The sequence below is a fragment of the Chenopodium quinoa genome, unplaced genomic scaffold, assembly GCF_001683475.1.
Source record: "Chenopodium quinoa cultivar QQ74 unplaced genomic scaffold, ASM168347v1, whole genome shotgun sequence".
In the NCBI taxonomy this organism is placed as follows: domain Eukaryota; kingdom Viridiplantae; phylum Streptophyta; class Magnoliopsida; order Caryophyllales; family Amaranthaceae; genus Chenopodium; species Chenopodium quinoa.
In genome coordinates, this window is record NW_018742418.1 from 5,185,579 (window position 1) to 5,205,896 (window position 20,318).

General features: G+C 31.7%; 2 protein-coding genes across 2 annotated transcripts; both read right to left on the bottom strand.

The window, feature by feature from the left end:
• Nucleotides 1-9,696: 9,696 nt before the first annotated feature.
• On the bottom strand, nt 9,697-10,200 carry LOC110710827 (probable signal peptidase complex subunit 1). Its single transcript, XM_021889173.1, has one exon. The coding sequence runs from the start codon at nt 10,184-10,186 to the stop codon at nt 9,902-9,904; it is 285 nt and encodes a 94-aa protein (XP_021744865.1). The 5' UTR covers nt 10,187-10,200; the 3' UTR covers nt 9,697-9,901.
• A 4,650-nt stretch (nt 10,201-14,850) lies between these two features.
• Nucleotides 14,851-18,376, bottom strand: LOC110710837 (60S ribosomal protein L17-1-like). The gene is made up of 6 exons (XM_021889180.1): nt 18,242-18,376; nt 18,040-18,080; nt 15,590-15,820; nt 15,371-15,473; nt 15,220-15,287; nt 14,851-15,128 (listed from the first exon to the last, which is right to left on the bottom strand). Exons 1-6 carry the CDS (start codon nt 18,279-18,281, stop codon nt 15,099-15,101), a joined length of 513 nt encoding a protein of 170 aa, XP_021744872.1. The 5' UTR covers nt 18,282-18,376; the 3' UTR covers nt 14,851-15,098.
• Nucleotides 18,377-20,318: the final 1,942 nt, after the last annotated feature.

The following is a 20,318-nucleotide window of genomic DNA, read 5'->3' on the forward strand; positions in this document are numbered from 1 at the left end:
GAAAAAATCATGTCTATGACATTTGACAATGCAACCTCAATGACATATATTGCTAATTATGTCAAACAAAACTTGACCAATGTAATATTAGATGGTGACACACTTCATACTAGATGTGTCTGGCGTGTTCTTAACTTATGTGTACAAGATGGAATTAGAGCAATTGGTCCATACTACAACAAAATTAGAGATGTTATTATGTCTATTAATAGCTCAAACATGAGATACCAAGAATGGAAGAGTTTTCTAAAACAACAAAAGATAAGAGCAATAAAAATCAAAATTGATTGCCCAATTAGGTGGAATTCCGGCTATGACATGTTAACCAAGGCAATTGAGTACAAAAATCCGTTTGACAATTTTTTACAACCAAAAATTTCCAAACAATGCTATATATGAGGATGATTGGGATAAATGTGAACGATATATGCAATTTTTACAGTTATTATATAACGTGACGTATTGTTTTCTTTTGTTTATAATCCTTGTGCTCAAAACTTTCTTTCAAATGCATGTTTACTCGCCCAACTTTTCGCTGATCATCGCAACCAAAGTGATTATGATCAGTATCTTCCAGCAATGGAAACAAAGTGGCGTAAATATTATAGTGAAATTCCTTTGATTTATATTTTTTCTTCCATATTAGATTCTAGGCAAAAGTATGAAAATACGTTTATGTTAGTTGACATTTATTTTCAATGCATGCTTCTTGACGATAATGGAGATACCTATAAGAGTAAATGTGAATGATCGGTTTTTTGCTTTATTTAGAGTCTATGAAACCAAATATGGCACCGTTCCTCGCTCAGGCCCTTCCCAACCATCCAAAAACGGTAGTAAAAAGGCCAAACATTTATTTTCACAAGCTACTAACTTGATTTCAAGGTTTTCAAGTGATTCATCAATAAGGAGAACGCAAAGCGATGTCTCGGAGTTGCAAATGTACCTGAGTTACGACTTCACCAAGGGCATGGACGACGATGAGATAAACAGCCTCGACCTCCTTGCATGGTGGAAACAAAAAAGCACGAAGCATCCAACTTTGGCGGCAATGGCACGAGACATTCTTGGTATCCACGTCTCCTCCGTTGCCTCCGAACGATTTTTCAGCACATCCGGGAGGGTTTTAGACGATAGAAGAACAAGTCTAAAACCCAAAACACTTGAAATGTGCGTGTGTTTCAAAGATTGGTTGGATGCTGAAAATCGCTTACAAGACCGTTCTTACGACGACAACGACAACGATGAAGGAACCTCCGCTTCCGACCGTTCGGGTTCGGCTAATTCCCACTCTATGCAACTAGCCAATGACCTTGAAGGTGAAGGCGAAGGCGAAGACGAAGACGAAGACAAAGACGATCAAGAAGAAGAAGAAGAATAGACAATTTTTGTATATTGTACAATTTTTATCATTATCAATATTATCATTTTACGGTTTTTATCATTATCCAATTTTTGTTTAATATCCATGTACGATTTTTATCATTATTATCATTGTACAATTTTTTCAAGTAATAATAATATGAAGATGCATTATTCACATCCAAAGTTCAATTTGCCTTTTTTTCCGTTAAGTTATTATTTGTAAATTAATATAACAAAAAAAATATTATAATAATTAATAATACATAATACAAAAATAAATATAATAAATTATAAACATTAAACTATAAAGTAATAGTATAAACTAAATATATAAATATAAATATTAAATATAAAAAATAATAAAACATAAATATTAAACTTAATTTATTTTAGAAAAATAATAATATATGATTATAAGTTATAAACTAATAAAAATTAAAAAAAAAATCCGAAGCAGCAGGCCAGCCCGGCACAAGCCCGCTCGGCACGTGGGCCGCGTCGTGGGCTGGCCTGCGATTTTGGGTGGCACGGCATGGCACGCTTCCTCTGGCACGGTGGCATGGCACAGCCCGGCACGACACGTTGCCCACCTTTAGTCACTACTAGATTTCTGACCTCTAGCCAAGGTTTGAGTATCTTGTTTCCAACTTTTGAAACTTCAGTACTCTAATTGCAACTTTGTCTTTATTTATTTATGGTTAATTTTTTTGCTGCATCCTAAAATCCTTTACACAAACTTGAAAAAAAAAATACTTGAAAGTAAATTCCAGAGGAAATCATCCTCGGATTTTACACCAGCACACCACATATTTTGTCTGGTAATGCTTATCACATAATTATCAGTACTAACTAGATGAAACCCGTGCGATGCACGGTTTGTTTGAAATTTTTATAACAATTTTTTTTTTTAATTTATGTGCTAAAATTTGTTATGTATTTAGATTAAATTCCTAATATCAAAAGATAATATTTTATATTCAATTAATTTAAACTTAAAAATCTCATTCGCCAATTTTGCTTACGTGACATTGGAATTATTTAAAAGAAATTAATAATATCTTATTTAATTGGCTATCACTAAAATTTATAATCCTACATGGCGCGCTAATAAAATTAAATCCTAGGTGGCTCTCTAAAAACTCGAGAAAAACTCCCCTATGTTAAATACGGTCATATAATCACTTTTGATAATGCAGGATATTTAGACATACGATATCATACTTAAATTATTTTTACTAAACTAAAAGTATTTTTACCGATTAAAACTAATTTTCTATTATTTAAAATATATTATAAATGGATCTTATTTTAAACAACTTTTTAAAACGAATTTTATGATGGAAATAGAACCGAACTAGATGAAGCCCGTGCGATGCACGGTTTGTTTGTATTTTTTCAAATAAAATATTTTACTAAATATAAATTTATCTAATAAATTTTGTGATATTCGCTTGCTTGCTTACTACTTGAATTTTTTATTATAAAATAAATTATTAACTTTGTTTCTCATATTTAGATAAAATTTATAATATAAAAAGATAATATTTTATTTCACAAAGTTTCATATGTGGTTGGTCAAACCGTGTGGTCGAGATTACTTGGTCAGAAGTTACTTGGTTGGTCAAAGGCTACTAAATCAATCAGGGGTTACTCGGACAGTCATGGGTTACTCGGTCAGTGTTTGAGTGTTTTTCAGCCGCAGCCACATAAAAAACGCGCTGATTTTATTTTTATAATTAATATAAATTTTTTATCTAAAATAAATTGCAATTCCTTTTTTCATTGGCTAAAATATAACATTTCCTATGTGACGCTCTAAAATTAATCTTACGTGGCATAATCCTATTGTAGCGTTTTAAAATTATTAATCCTACGTGGCGCTTTTTTATTATAATCCTACGTAGCGCTTTAAAAAAAATAATCTTATGTGGCATAATCCGATTGTAGCGTTTTAAAAATACTATTCCTAAGTGGCGCCCTAATAATTTTTTAAAAATTAAAATCCTACGTAACACTCTAAAAACTCGGGAAAAAACTCCCCTTTATATATATACTAGTTTTGTGCCCAGGCGATGCCCAGATGGTTAATTAAAGTTTAGGGTAAACTTTTTGGATTGAATGTTAAATACGGTCATATAACCCCTTTTGATAATACAGGATATTTAGACATTGTGAATTGAAATTATATTTTATTAAACTGAAAGTATTTTACCAAAACTTTAATTATTTTTCCTGATTAAAACTTATTTTCACTTATTATCTATTATTTTTGTAAATAAATTAATATATTATAAATGGATCTTATTTTAAATAACTTTTTAAAATGAATTTTATGATGGAAGTAGTACCGAGATATAAGATATTTATTGTTATGATTAATTTTGTATATATGAAATATTAGAAGTATATCGATATTAAAACTCTATACAACATTTTTATCTTTAAAAATATATCTAAACTTAATACCTATTTATCGCCTACGTGACGTGACACTTGGTGAAAAATTGGAATGTCAAGTGTTATCGTCTCGTGGCCTGGCTGCGAGACCGGCTTTATAAGTGATATGATATGATATGATATGATATGATGGCGATGCCCAAGTTGATGATAAAATCTTAGATTAATCTTTTTGGCTTGAATGTTCATTAATACGATCATGTAATTCCTATCGCTTATAATTATATAATAGTATATTTTTTGTAGTTTTGTTTGTAAATAGATATATATGTTATTATTGACTTGAAATTATTTTTATTGAACTTAAATTATTTTTACTGAACCGAAAGTATTTTTACCAAACCAAAATTATTCTTACTGATTCTCTATTATTATTTTAACCAAATTACTTCGTTTTGTGCCCGGGCAATGCCCAGCTTGATAAAATTTTAAGATAACATTTTTACTTGAATTTTAAATACGGTCAAATAATTCGTTCTGATAATGTAGGATATTTAGACATACGATTTCATATGGCTTATATTTACACATAGTATACTTTTTGTAGTTTTGTTTGTAAATGAATATCTATGTTATTATTAACTTGAAATTATATTTATTGACTTAAACTATTTCCACTGAAGTGAAAGTATTTTTACCAAACTAAAATTATTTTTTACTGATTAAAACTTATTTTTACTGATTCTATAATATTTTCTTTAATAGGTTAAATAACAATGCATAATACCTATAAAAATGACTGAGTAACCCATGTAATACTAAGTGAGTAACCTCTAATACTGATCGAGTAACTCCTATCTATAACACTGATTGAATAACCGCTATAACACTAACCAAGCTAAGTAACCCCTATAGCACTAATGAAGTAACTCTTGTAATAGTTGGTGACACGGTTTGGCTAGCTACGTATGAAAGTTTGTGATTAAATATATTATAAATGGATCTTATTTTAAAAAAAAAATTAAAACGAATTTGATGATAGAAATAGAACTGAGTTACAGGATATTTATTAAAAGTTATGATTAATTTTGTATTTATGAAATATTAGAATTCTATCTATGATAAAACTCAATACAACAATTTTATCTTAAAAAATCTATCCAAAAACCGCTTACTTAGTATCATATGTGTCACAATAATACCTATTTGTCGCCTACGTGGCGCAACACTTGGTGAAAAACTTAAATGCCAAGTGTCGCTGTTTCATGGCCTGGCTGCGAGACCGGCTTTATATATTAGTGATATGATATGATATTAGATTATTATATTTTTATTAAAAGTTGTGATTAATTATGCATATATAAAGTATTAGTTGTGTATCGATAATAAAACTCTATAACGTTTTTATCTTAAAAATCTATCCAAATTTCGATTATTTAGCATCCTCTTTGTCGCCAACGTAACACGACACTTGGCGAAAAAACTGTAATGTCAAGTGTCGTTGCCTCAAGACTTGACTGCGAGACCGACTTTATTTATTAGTGATATGATATATTAGATTTTATCCTGCTATTTCCTACGAGTACACTCTAAAACTTGAATACCATAAGTCCATAATAGTGCATTTTAGTACTATAGTTGTAAGATTGACTTTGTTATGGCTCACAACTATTTTTCTTCTTTAGTTACTACTACTAGTATGCATGCTGACACAATATTTAGGGCGCGACATTTTAGCAAGCATATTATGCCTCCAAGGGTATTTTTTGCTCATTTATTATTATATTTTGCTTAGTGTAAAATCTTAAGTAGCCGAAAAAAATAAATAAATCAAATGCGCAAAAAATAAATAGCCTTGGGTGCACCTACCTTGAGGAAAGGAGAAGAGAAGCAATAGATAAATTAGTTTCTTTCATTCATTTATTCAAAGGTAAACAAGATCAAAGGCCTTCAAAGATAAAAACAAGATCAAAGGCCTGTACACTAAAAATATTAATTAAGAAAACGAGAAGATACAAAAGATAAGATAAACTAGTTTCTTCATTCAACATTCAAACTTCAAAGAAACAAGATCAAAGACATGCATGTACACAAAAATATTAGGTGACAATTCTAGACTTAATCTGGTTTCAACTTAATGACTTTGATCCGCACTTGAGGAGTTGAGGGTGCAGGTCCGGAGTCTCTACGACAGCATTGTAACCGGGTTTGATGTCCTTAAGATCCAAGACGGCAGTTCCAATGAACTGTGTGAATAGAAAGCCCATGGTACAATAGATCTCTGTGTTGAGCTTAGACAACGACGTTGGGTCAGATAGCCAGATAGGTCCCGGTGGTGAAAATATAAGCCTAAGCCGAGCTTGTTGTAGTTCCCGTTTGCAAGCTTATCAATCTTGATAGAGTACCTGCAATCCGGATCAAGTCAGAATACAGCATTGGTCTGCATTAGGCCCAGCTTCGGCATCCAAGCCTGTTGTTCTATGTGCCCCAACGTCACGATAAACTCCAATATCCACCACGACCCCCCTGTCTCTGTCCTGCTTGATGATTTTCTTGCCATGCTTAGCTTGCTGTTTATTGATCAATAACCTTTTTTTTGGTTTGTTTGTTTGGTGTAGTACAAATTCAATTTCTGAGTATGAGATTGTGAATTTATAGCAGTTGGCCACTTGGCCTAGCCTCTTTTTATCTGATACCGTGTAATAATATTTGCAGAAAACTACAAGAGTTGTAAATATGGTAATTGGTAGATCTCTATCCCTATTTAATTTTACTCCCTCCATTTAATAATAATGTTTCTGTTTACGTAAATCGATGTAACTTTTTACCCATCTTTGACCGCAAATAACTTCAGTATCACATTAGCAAAAATATTAAAAGTTGGATATTAATAATGTACTCATCAAGACGAATCAAACTAGATCCCACATAACTATATTTGTTCTAATACAGAAATTAAGAAGATTTTCTCTTATTTTTAAAAAGTCAAAGATTCCAAACAGGAACATCATTGTGAAACGAAAGGAGTATCTTTTCATGAACCTAAAATAAGGAAACTAACCAAAATATATCTTAGGTAAATTTATAGTTGTAGCCCTTGTAGGAGACTAGTAGAAGTGTTATTAACATATACTTATTCCTACTTTTAGCAAGTCAACCAAATTCAGATTGATTTTTTAAGATATAAACCATTTGAGTTCTATTTTCCATAAACTTCCAATACTTCATAGTTATAAAACAAAATATAACTTTCAATAAATATCTTATAAATTTATAGTTGTAGCCCTTGTAGGAGACTAGTAGACATGTTATTAACGTATACTTATTCCTACTTTTAGCAAGTCAACGAAATTCAGATTGATTTTTTAAGATATAAACCATTTGAGTTTTATTATCGATAAATTTCAAATACTTCATAGTTATAAAACAAAATATAACTTTCAATAAATATCTTATAAATTTGTTATTTTGACCTCATTATTTATATTTTATTAAATACTTAATTATAATATTAGTTTCCTAAATATTGCAAAACTTTGCCAAAAAAAACTCTCATGTTATTAGCAAAAGTGTCGCAATTTTTTATGAAAAAAAGGAAGTAGTTCAAAACATCTATTTAAAATATATTTAATTGATTAAAATAAAATACTACACAATCTAAAACAAAAATATGATATTTATACTGTATATCAACATTTGTCGATTGAAAAATTACTAACAGTGGTAGATTGATTCGTTATGGTTCACAAAATTACAAGTCACAACTTTTTATCTTCTTTGGTTACTAATAATAGACAGGTCATACGCTGAAACAACATTTAGGGCATTCTACACTGATCTCCTAGCCCTCTGAGTCCAAAGGGCATTGCAATTAGCAAGCTTTGCTTCAATGTTAAATAAATTTCCAAACCTAAAAAGAAATGGTAAATTACCTTGCTTGAGAGCAACACTACCGACTACTGAGTAATATACCCCAGATGCTAAAAGTTCTAATTTCAAAAGTTGAGAAACTAACTCAAACTTCCTAACTGCAGATCAACCTAGAATTGATGACATACATTCAGAATTGGAGCTACCTTCCATCGCCATCTAATAGCTTCAATGTATTGCAAAGCTCAAACTCCACAAAAGCAATAGAGGTCTGCCTAGGCAGGCAATTTTGAATTGAGGTGCACTCTAACAGAAGTGCACCTCGGATGCACCTCTTTGAATGCATCTCGCCTAAAGCAAAAAAAAAAAAAAAAAAAAAAAAAAAGGCCTAGTGTTTAGGCTTTATCTACTTTTGTGAACACTAATTAGACCATAAGTATAACCAAGGGTAAAAAAAAACCTGAAAGGATTCCCAAAAAAACAACCAACATTAACCAGATACCACACTTTCTCTATGCACTGCTCAGGAAAAAATAAATACAGATAACTTCCTAGCCTATCTTATCAATTGTCATCAGTCATCACCATGTACAAATTTTGTTCCTATAGAACATTCACAAAAAATTTTATGAGCATAAATGATCACTCTCAATTTCTCAAAGACATTACATACATAACTAGGTTCTTGTCAGAAGAAAAAAAAAAAAAAAAAAAAAAAAAGGGTCCTGAAATTATGGTGATAACGTGAATGGTTTGACCTAAAAGCTTGAAATGCTAAACAAGTGAATGGTTGAGACAACAGGCCTATTTGGGCTATATCTCAACCTAGTCAGTAACCAAATCAATTTATATAGACAAGCCAAATCAATTATGCTGCTCTTGGAGCCTTTCAAAAAAAAAAAAAAAAAAAAAAAATCAAATTATATAGCACTTCTCTTAACTAAGTTCCTGCCTGGGGTCAGGGCATTGTCAAAGTCTATGTTTTCAGATCAGTATGATCAACCATCTGAAAATATCATCAGATGAATTTGTATATACATGGTTTTTATTGAACATTGCTGAAATCAGCATTTTCAAATAAATATGCATAACAACTAGCTGAATTCCGGTAAAAACAAACATCCTAGTTTTCCTTCAACATGATCAAATATACTTCATCCTCCATGTATTCAACTTTAGCTGTAATATTGACATGTCATGTCAGACAACCTTTTCCTTTCATACTCAACTCGTATCAGATGAATCTGTTTTGGTACTATAAGCATTCCTACGTAAAGTTGATGAAGGTTTCTACACTCATCTTCCAACTCCCTTAAGTCATAGCAGAAAAGCTCCATTACACGTTCACTAATCTTACCAGCTCACTGATGAAGGGAGAATGGTGAGTAAGTGATGCAGAGTAAACAAAGTGTAGATCATGGGTGTACACACTAAAACTCTCAATATAAACAACTGAGCAATCAACACGGTTCACTAATGTTACCAGCTCACTGATGAGGGGAAAAGAATGGTGAGTTCTTATGTGATGCAGAGTAAACAAAGGGCAGATCATAGGTGTAAACACTAAAACTCTCAATATGAAGAACTGAGCAATCAACTACCTCAAACAACTCAAACACACTCAGTGACATACACACAATTTAAATATATCCTTGGCCACAATTAAGACTCAAACATAAACAAGAAGAATTGCACCTTATGCAAGCCCGGAAGAATATGAGAGCCAATCAACAATATAATAAATACCATAATGCCTATAGATCACTAGAAAAAAGGTTCATATAACTTCCTAACCAACCACTCTTAATCCAATGTCATCTCCAAGTTCAAAGACACTGCTTACATTCAAAGATTTCGGACATACACTTAAAGCTAACTTGAAATTCCCTATCATACCCAAGCGCTAATACCCGTATAACTGATTTTTCATAGTGCTATCTTCATCATGAGAACACAATGCAATTCAGCAAATTAAACAGCCAAAGAGCATATTTCACTCCACATTTAACAACCAACCATCAAATACTCGATTTAAGCAACGACAAACCAAATCAAGAACCAAAATTTCCCAATAAACCCATTTATGACATAAAACTATAATTTCCATCTGGTAATTTGTTAGCTCATATAACCAAAATCAATTCCAGTCATCTTAAACAAACATATAAAACTCCACTAAAACAATAAACAACGTGACAACAACATAATGAAACGATAAATGGGCAGAAATTTATAACCTATAAATTCAATTTATTTCCATCAAATTCCTCTACTTTTGCTTGTTATTCTTCTTCTTATTTCCGGAACTCACAGCTGGTTGAGGCTTCGGGTGTTTATCGGCTTCGGTCGGGTCAAGCCAATTGAGAGGATGACGATTAAACCATGGCCAATTTGGGACGATGATCAAAGCAGTCAAAACGACGCCGCCTGCATAGATTAGCACCATCAATTGGAATGAACCCATCAAATAACCTGTTACAAAAGCAATTGCTGCTGAAACTAGCAGAAGAATTTGCATCCATTGTTCCGCCACTTTCTGCCCTTGCCAATCCATTGTTCGCAATCAAAAACCCTAACAAAATAAAACAAAATAATTGAAGGTTTGTTCAATTGAAATCCCTATTTTTCGAGATCTGAAGCAAAAGAAGATCGAAAATTTAAAATTATTGGGAAAAAAAATTATGAATTCTGAAAGAAAGAGTTACCTGAGATTGACAATGGCGACGATGAAATTTTCCGGCGAGCTGAGTGAAAGTTGGAGTGATTTTGGGAGAAGAGGATTGATTTATATGAGTTGATACCAATGCGGGCTTAGTTTGACTTGTATAAAAGAAAGTCAATAGGAAATACTCGTAGGAACTAATGTACACATCATCAACGAGAAAATACAAATTTTATACTCAACCTCTTGTTATACCTGGAGCTGTCAAAACCTCACCCAATTCAAAATTGATCCAAAAAATATCCGATTTAGATTTTGACTTGTATAGCTACAACAAACTATCATGAGTCATGACTCAAGTTTAAATACAAACCCGACCTACTAATTACGCCACATCATCTACTAAACCTCTATGTGCCACATAAACCTCTTTAATTATGTCATGTCACCTACTCAACCTCTTATTATGTCACATCACTACTCAATCTACCAACAATGTTACAAACATGAAAATAAATTCATATAGTTGCAAATCACATGGTCTAATTATAAAAAGGAAAAAAAAAAAAACCCAACACCATAAATATTACTGTAAAATATATAATCACAAGGTTTAATTAAGGTAACAATTCGATGTAACTCTCAGACTACACACTAGTTTATAATTAAATGACATAATTTATTCTGAGGAGATCCCAGTTGATCTATCATATCAACTAAACATGTTAATCTATTGCTTAGTCACTACTTAGCCATCAACATTGGACATTAGTCCTCCATTGAAGCTCGCTCCCACCGACATCACCCGCCATCCTTGGTCTCCACCCACTGATTCCAACAACACCAATTTTGACACCATTTTCAACACCATTTGCATCATCGCCACCTTCCACTAACACCATCTTTTTCTTCGTCTCCACCTTCCACCCTTTTCATTTGTATAGTTTAACTAGTGAAAAGAATCACCAACCCTTTAGGTGATACCTATTACTCCTACTATAGGTGAATAATCTAATCTAATGTAAAATCTAAATCTAAAATATAAATAAAGTAGGTATTTTTGGAGAGTATTCGGAGCGCCACGTAAGAAATATACTTATTTCGACCAATAAGAAGAAAGATTTGTATTTTATTTTTGAATTAAAAAATTATGTCGCCACCTAGATAAAAGTAACGAATTAGATTTGATATATCTAAAATTTTAATGTCACGTAGATTATAATCCACGAATTAAATTATTTTAATGAAAAAAAAATAAAGTAAAAATATAGAAAAATATAAATTTATTAATTTAATACTACGAGTATAAGAAATCTAAAAAAAATATACTAAGAAATATTTAAATGATAAACGCTTATAATAAAGTTTGATACATATCATTATAAGATAAATTTTGATAGTATTTATGATAAGAAATAAAAATTGTTCGTTAATTATAATTTAATTAAAATTTGTGATACCTACCATTATAAATTGACACATCATACGACACAAATAAAATTTCGTATCAATAAAAAACTCCATCAAGCGAATTTTGTGTTAGTAATTTTGTGTTAATTTTTGGTCATCAATGGTCGAGTAATTTTCAGCATAATTTTTAAAATCCTATGTTTAAATTAATATTTCTAATTATTACTTACATTGTATTAATTTGGGATACTCAACGATTATATGTTTATGTTTTATTTACTAAATATTTTTTTTACATGCAGATCTAACACATCATACGACACAAGTAAAATTTCGTATCAGTACAAAACCCCATCAAGCGAATTTTGTGTTAGTTTTAGGTCATCAATGTTCAGATAATTTTTAAAATCTTATGTTTAAATTTATATTTGTAATTATTAGTTACATTGCATTTATTTAGGATACTTAACGATTATTTGTTTATGTAATGACATACGATTAGATGTTGTATACTTAATATATGGATGGCTTTGGTTATTTTTGGAGATGATGAAAAAATTCCAATGCATAGATTTGATTTTATATCGCAACAATTTTTCATTTTTTGGTAAATATATTGATTTATTTTATATAAATGTAAAGATTTAATTTATATAAATTTCAATTTGGCTAACATTTCACGGTTCATTTTATCCATTGATGTAGTAGGTTGGTTGTGGACGAGGTTGGTGATTCTATCGAAATGAAAGATATGGTAAAACAATGAATAATGATTTAAGATTTAAATTATTAAAAATTTATCGTTTCAATTTTATAATCCATGAATTAAATTATTTTAATGAAAAAAATAAAGTAAAAATATAGGAAAAGATAAATTTATTAATTCAATACTACGAGTAAGATAAATTTTGATAGTATTTAAGATAAGAAATACAAATTGTTCGTTAATTATAATTAAATTAATATTTGTGATACCTACCATTATAAATTAACACATCATATGACACAAATAAAATTTCGTATCAATAAAAAACCCCCATTAAGCGAATTTTGTGTTAGTAACTTTGTGTTAATTTTTGGTCATCAATGGCTGGTAATTTTTAGCTTAATTTTTAAAATCCTATGTTTAAATTAGTATTTCTAATTTTTACTTACATTGTATTAATTTGGGATACTCAACGATTAAATGTTTATGTTTTATTTACTAAATATTTTTTTACATGTAGATCTAATACATCATATGACACAAATCAAATTTCGTATTAATACAAAACCCCATCAAGCGAATTTTGTGTTAGTTTAGGTCATCAATGTCCGGATAATTTGTAAAATCTTATGTTTAAATTTATATTTGTAATTATTAGTTACATTGTATTTATTTAGGATACTTAATGATTATTTGTCTATGTAATGGTATACGATTAGATGTTGTATACTTAATATATGGATGACTTTGGTTTTTTTGGAGATGATGAAAAAATTCCAATGCATAGATTTGATTTTATATCGCAACAATTTTTCATTTATTGGTAAATATATTGATTTATTTTATATAGATGTAAGGATTTAATTTATATTAATTTCAGTTTGGCTAACATTTCATGGTTCATTGATGTAGTAGGTTGGTTGTGGACAAGGTTGGTGGTTCTATCGAAATAAAAGATATGGTAAAACAATGAATAATGATTTAGGATTTAAATTATTAAAAATTTATCATTTCACATTAAAGATTTTATGTAACGGAAAAAATTATCACATTTACAATTTATTTATATTCAATAAATTCATTATAAATTATAGTAAAAAAAATAAATATTAAACTTTTGTAATTTTGTCTGAAATTATTAAATACAATAAATCAAATAATTAAAAATCTTAGATGAAAAAACCGTGCATCGCACGGGCTTCCATCTAGTATATATATATAAAGGGGAGTTTTCCCGAGATTTTAGAGCACCACAGATTTTAATTTTTAGAGCGCCACATAAAATTAGTATTTTTAAAAAGCTACAATAGGATTATGCCACGTAAGATAAGTTTTTTTAAAGCGCTACGTAGGATTTTAATAAAAAAGCGCTATGTAGGATTAATATTTTTAAAACGCTACCATACGATTATGCCAAGTAAGATAAGTTTTTTTAAAGCGCTACGTAGGATTACGATAATATATTAAAAAATTATCAGAGCGACAGATAATATTATTATTTTTAAAAATTTATATGATAAAATTAAATAAATTATTTGGGTGATTAATGGAACCATTATGATAAAATTTTACAAAATTTAAAATAAAGGAGAGTTTTTCAAGATATTTTAGAGCATCACATAGAAAAAAAAAATAAGAATTGCAATTTATTTTAGATCTAAAGTTTTATATTAATTATAATAATAAAATCAGCACATTTTCCATGTGCTTGGTCACATCGTGTGGCCGGCTGAGATATACCAAACACTGATCGGGTAACCCCCGACTGTTCGAGTAACCTATGATCGATCGAATAATCCTTGACCAACCGAGTAACTCCCGACCAAGTATTAAGCAAGCGATCACAAAGTGTAAGAGATAAATATATATTTATTAGAATATCTTATTTGAAAAAAATACAAACAAACGAGCTTCATCTAGTGATAAAGTAAAACGGTAACATTTAAAAAACGGAGGGTTATATATTATTGTGTAGGATTCTAGTATTAGGAAATAGATCGAATTAACTAATTCAACTAAGGTGATTCTTTTCACGGGTTAAACTAAACAATGTAAACGGTAAGAACTTAATATTTCATTCCCCCCTTCTCTTCACCAAGTCTTGATATGGTTTTACTCTCTCATATTGCTATGACTCGATATGATGAACTACATTATTTGTGCTTCTACTTGATCCTTAATTTGGCATAGAGAATGCTATAAAGGACATGCGAAATATTACTGTCAAACAATGTCATCGATTTTTTTTCACATGTTACGCCAACAGAAGGGGTCTTCCCTCATCAATTCTCATCTTGCCATTAATAAAATTTTACTGCTCTTGCACATCCAACAACAAGGAACTGAAGGAAGTGCTAAGAGTTCAACACTGCTAGGATTATTGTTCATACTATACTGTGTATTTATGGGGATATTCATATTTAGATACGCAAGCATAAACTATAAAAGCAGGATAAAATGGCAGCATACATAACACTGCAGTAAAAGAGCTACCAAAAACAGCAGGGTTACTTTCCTCAAAAAAAACTAGATATTCTCCGCTCTCCATGGACAATGTGCTATTGAACAAGTAAATCTAGATGAAATCTTGTCTACAAAACCAAGATAACAAAATATAAGAAACCCCAAAATTTGTTTCAAGGCTACACCGATGATATGCTTAAAACACTTGAGAGGCTTGTTAGTCTTCTATTTGCTGGTAGCCAACTGGGACTCGGGCTGCAAAATAAACATTCAAGTAAGAAAACTAAAGAGAGGGAGATAATACATAAACACGAGCATTGCAAGAACAAAGAAAATGGCAAACCACCTCCTTCCTCACTGCCTCTTCCTTCTCGGACAAAGTCAACTCAATGTGGCATGGATGAGACATGTAGGCTGTACAAGAAAATACCAAGGACAGTTGAGAATTGGCACATTCAAAGTAAATAATCACCCAACACAATAACAGCAATACATACGGTTGATACGCCCATGAGCACGGTAAGTACGACGCCTTTGTTTCTGGGCCTGGTTAACTTGGATATGAGAGATGTAGAGAGAATCCACATCCAAACCTTTCATCTGCAAATGGATAAAAAAGTTAGGACGATTAAAAGATTCTCATCAAAAAAGTTAGGACGATTAAAAGATTCTCATCTATCAACTAGAAAGTATAATTAAGCTCAGAAATGACATGCCTCAGCATTGCTTTCAGCATTCTTCAGCAAGTCAAGAACAAATTTGGCTGACTTAACAGGCCAGCGACCTTGACCGTTGGAGTGCCTGTTTTTTGCTTGAGCAGTCCTACCAACACCTCTGCAGAAGCGACGGAAAGGAATAGCCTGCTTGTGAGCTAAGACATCCTCCAGATACCTTTTGGCCTTGTTCAAAGGCATCTTTCTAAGAGCAAAGGCAGTCTCCCTAGTGTTCTGCAATAAACAAGCAGAAAGAAACTAAGTAGTTTGTATGCACACAACAAAATAAATTTCACACAAAGCAGCAGGATCTCAATCCAACAGAACAAGATTTACAACCCAAATACAAACTGAGTAACCTGTGCAAAAATATATACCACCAGATACAATGGATGGACAAAACAAAACATACATAAGATTTTAGTACTTCCTGTGTTACATAGTGTATTATGCATCATTCACTGAATCTACGGCAGCTAAACAAAATAATGATGCTATTCTATCTTCTAAAATGCAATTTCTAAAATGCAACCCAACATTGCATTTTACATTAAGGTTAATCCCAGCTATAACTAGAGTAGATACAAAATAGATCATACTAGTAATAGAGCTGCAAATCAAATTCCCAACATTCACAAAAAGAAAAAAAATCTAACTTAGTACTTTGTATGTTCCACCATTTACTGAACCATAAGCCATTAACATCACAGAGGTTCACCCAATAATGATGCATTTCAATTTTCTAAACTTTATAAAGCACTGTTTGAAAATGCAACTCAAATTTGCTTTTTCATTAGGTCAATTCCCAGCTAGATATCCAAATTAGGAGTATTTGAGCACACTGGGAGTTCCCTACAATCACAAAGACTGTATTGGAACTCCTAATGTGCATGTTTCATCATTAACTGAACCTTCAGCCACTAAAAAAAACAGAGGTTCACCCAAAAACGATGGAATCAATTTTCCTGAACTTTACGGAAGCTCTATTCTGAAAAACAATAGAGCCTTGCTTTTTTCAACAGGTCTATTCCTAACTAAACAACTAAAATTAAAGTAATTACAGCACACCAGGAATCCCCTTCAATCACAAAGACTGCATATGAACTCCCAATGTGCATGTTAAATCATTTACTGAACCTTCAGCCACTAAATAAAACAGAGGTTCACCCAATAACGATTCATTTCAATTTTCCTGAAGTTTACGGAAGCCCCATTCTGATATGCAACAGAGCCTTGCTTTTTTCATCAGGTTTGACCCTAGCTAAATAACAGAAATTAGAGTAGATAGAGCACACCTAGAAATCCTACAATCACAAAGACTGCATTTGGACTCCAAATGTGCATGTATCATCATTTACTGAACCTTCAGCCACTACACAAAACAGAGGTTCACCCAATAACGATGCTTTTCTATATCCCTGAAGTTTACGGAAGCCCCATTTCTGAAATACAATTGAGCTTTGCTTTTTTCATCAGGTTTAACCACAGCTAGATAATTGACATTAGATAAAACAAAGCACACATAAACCCAAATCGTATAAGAATTTGCTGCAATCACAAATAAAGCATACTGCCGCTAATGTAAATATCTAAACATTTATTAAACTTTCAGCCACTCTACAAAAATAATAATCGTATTAACACAATAAGAATGAATTCCTAATTCCTAATGTATTCGAAAGCACCCAAATATAACACCACCTTGCAAATTATCTTTGAAGCTCCTACTGCACTACCTTCGACAAAAATTTCAAGCCTTAAAATCAATCAAAAAATAATCCCACTCATCAGAAAAACCCAATTGCTTACTTCAAAAACCCAAAATCAGTTGCAATCTCCAACAAGAAAGACTCCCATTAGCCCTATAATACCTAGGAAGCTTATATATAAGCTTGAAACGAAGAATTCTTAGGGAGATAATACCAATTAACTTCCTACCTAGACAATAACAAATTTTAATCAAATATAAAAACAGGTAATATTGTACACATAATTTACTCCGATTATTCGAACTCCACTTACGACTTAGTCAAACTTTCACATTACTGTCCACTATAAGAAGCCTTCCAATCAGTTTCAGATATAAAAATTGACAACAAGCGCAACAAATAAATCTTTCTCACTAATACCCATTAACCTCACACAAAAATTGATCTAATTACAATGAAAATAAGTATAAATATAGCATCGTTTACTGAACCTGCTATCATAGAAAAAACTCCAGTGGTTCACCCAAGAACAATGCACACTTAATTTCCCTGAAGTTTACGAGAGACCCATTCACAATATTGGCAATAGGACCCTGCTTTTATCATCAGGTTTTTCATTTTTTACATTAAAAACTACATAAAAAAAAAAAAAAAAACATAAATCATACAACAAACTAATTAGCAAACAAATTAAAAAGACCAATAAAATGCAATAAATTTAAAGTAGATATAAAGTGAACTTACCTTGAAATGGCATCTGAGATCTGAACCCCTAGCCTTGCAAGCTGCATAAACAAAAATTTGAATAAAAAAATTAACAAAAAATGAAGAAAAAAATGCTGATATTAATTAAGATTGTTCAAAATAACACAGAAGATAAATCAAGGAGAAAAAACTACAAATAAATCGAACAATAAAATTCGAATAAATTGAAGAAAAAACTTACATTTGGTGGGATTATCGGGTTCTTTAGAGTAAGGAGCCATGTCGTCAGCTGGTGATGAGAGAGAAAGATGAAGGAACCACACACAAATGACGGTGGCTCTTAAACTGCGAGAGAATTAGGGTTTTGTAGGAATTAGGGTTTTTATAGGACTTTTTTTTTTTTTTTTTTTTTTTTTAATGGAAGCCCATTGACTGGTGTAATTTTGATGTTGGGCTATTATTATTTGGGCCAATAACCAAGGGAAAGGGTTAGGATATTTCTTTTTTTTTTTTTTTTTGAAAGGATTAGGATATTTCTAAGTGTGTTGCAATATTGATTATGGACTTATGGTTTGCAGAAATAAATTTTGGAGTGTAGAAGGAACACCTAGAGATGATTTTGGGCTAGGCTGATTCGGGCCGTGGGTCATATGTTGCATAGGCCCAGCCCATCACTAACGGGTTTGGCTGGGACAGGCTTAAAAATTGAAATGTAAGGCCCAAATACAGCCTAAACCCATGAGCCTCATGGGCTGGGTTGGCCCGGAACATGGCCTGGTCCAAGAGCCGATCTAAAGGTTGGCACTCGGGTTTCTTATCTACTATGCTAATTATTAGACTTAAAACACATTCATATTAAATTAGTTGTCAATCTAGTCACCAATAATTTTATAAGTACAAAACTGAATACAAACTAAAATAGAAGCTGATATAATCTAAAAACATATACTAGAGAAAAAGAAAAATGGGTACACTGGTGTCCAAAGGAAAAAATGTGTAATTAAAAATAGTGGAATGTATACGAAAAGGAAAAATATAAGTACAAAAGGTAAAGGTAGGGTCGTGCTTTACTGGGCTTTAAGCCTATGGGTCGTGGGTCGGGCTTGACATGCTAGCCCACAGGCATAACATGGGTTCAACTGCTCAAGTGGGTCTAAAACGGGCGAAAGATTGGGTTGAGCCCAAATCATTAAAAAAATTAATTGCAGACCCAGCCCTTAAAATAACAAGCTGGGGCTAAGCTTACCATGTCATGCTGGCCTTTTAAGGGCTGGGTTGGGCTAGGTGGCAGGCGGGCCTAGCCCAAAGCCATCTTTAGGAATACCTCCTTGTCCATAAATAAACTAGGCATGTCAATAGGTAGGGGTGTAAATGAGCTGATACTATCACAAACTACTCGTGAACAAGCTCGGTCAAAACTCGTTTGAACAAAAATATTAATTTCGTCAAATAAATCAACAAAGTCGAACAACATCATGTTTGACTCAATAATGCTCATGAACAACTCGTTGAAATTCATTTATAAGTTTGTTCACGCTCGATGATGATCGATCAAGCTCGAAAAATGTCTAATGTATTAAAACTATTATAATATATTATATTTATATATCTTTTACTCAAACATATTTGTAAAAATTACAAATTATTTTATCCTATATAAGCACAAAAACTCCGACATTATCTTTTTCTATAAAACGAATGAAAACTTTTTATTATCTTATGTAAAATTAAGTTGATGCATTATTAAAACTTGAAAGAAATCGTTTTTTAATGATAAATTAAGGCTCGTTTATTCAAACAAGCTCAATTTAAGCTCGTTCAAACTCGAGCATGAACTCCAAATGCAAACGAGCACGTTCATGAACAAAACTCGAACAAGCCAAATCCTCTACGAGCCAAGCTCGAACAAGATTTTTTAAAGCTTGGTCAAGCATGAGATAGCTCAAACACGAATATTTTTTTATCAAGCTTAGCTCGAACATACTAAAATCGGCTTGAATCGTTTTCATCCATATCAATGGGTTGTATCATGTAGGGTAAAAGATCCATATGGACAAATCTAGGCCATATTCTCTTTATATAATTTTTGAAGTCGTAGTATCAATAATGGGATGCAACTTGTTCCAATCATGTGATGAAAACTTGCACACTAAAACAACTCAATCGAATCAATATTTATCTTGGTTAGGGTTAAGCATATTTCAAAAAGAATTCCCATATATTAGAGTGTGTGAGACACGTGTCCTGTTTACAACATAAATCTAGATAGTTCTAGTAATACAAAAGCTCCTTGGAAAATAGGGTTCTTAATGAGACCA

What these genes read in the sequence shown, in the direction of transcription:
- LOC110710827 (XM_021889173.1), bottom strand. Translation starts at nt 10,186, where the DNA reads ATGGATTGGCAAGGGCAGAAAGTGGCGGAACAATGGATGCAAATTCTT.
- LOC110710837 (XM_021889180.1), bottom strand. Translation starts at nt 18,281, where the DNA reads ATGGCTCCTTACTCTAAAGAACCCGATAATCCCACCAAAT. An exon ending in ACCCGATAATCCCACCAAAT is followed by an intron (nt 18,081 to 18,241) that starts GTAAGTTTTTTC and finishes TTGTTTATGCAG; the next exon opens with CTTGCAAGGCTAGGGGTTCA. An exon ending in AAGAGGCAGTGAGGAAGGAG is followed by an intron (nt 15,129 to 15,219) that starts GTGGTTTGCCAT and finishes TTTATTTTGCAG; the next exon opens with CCCGAGTCCCAGTTGGCTAC.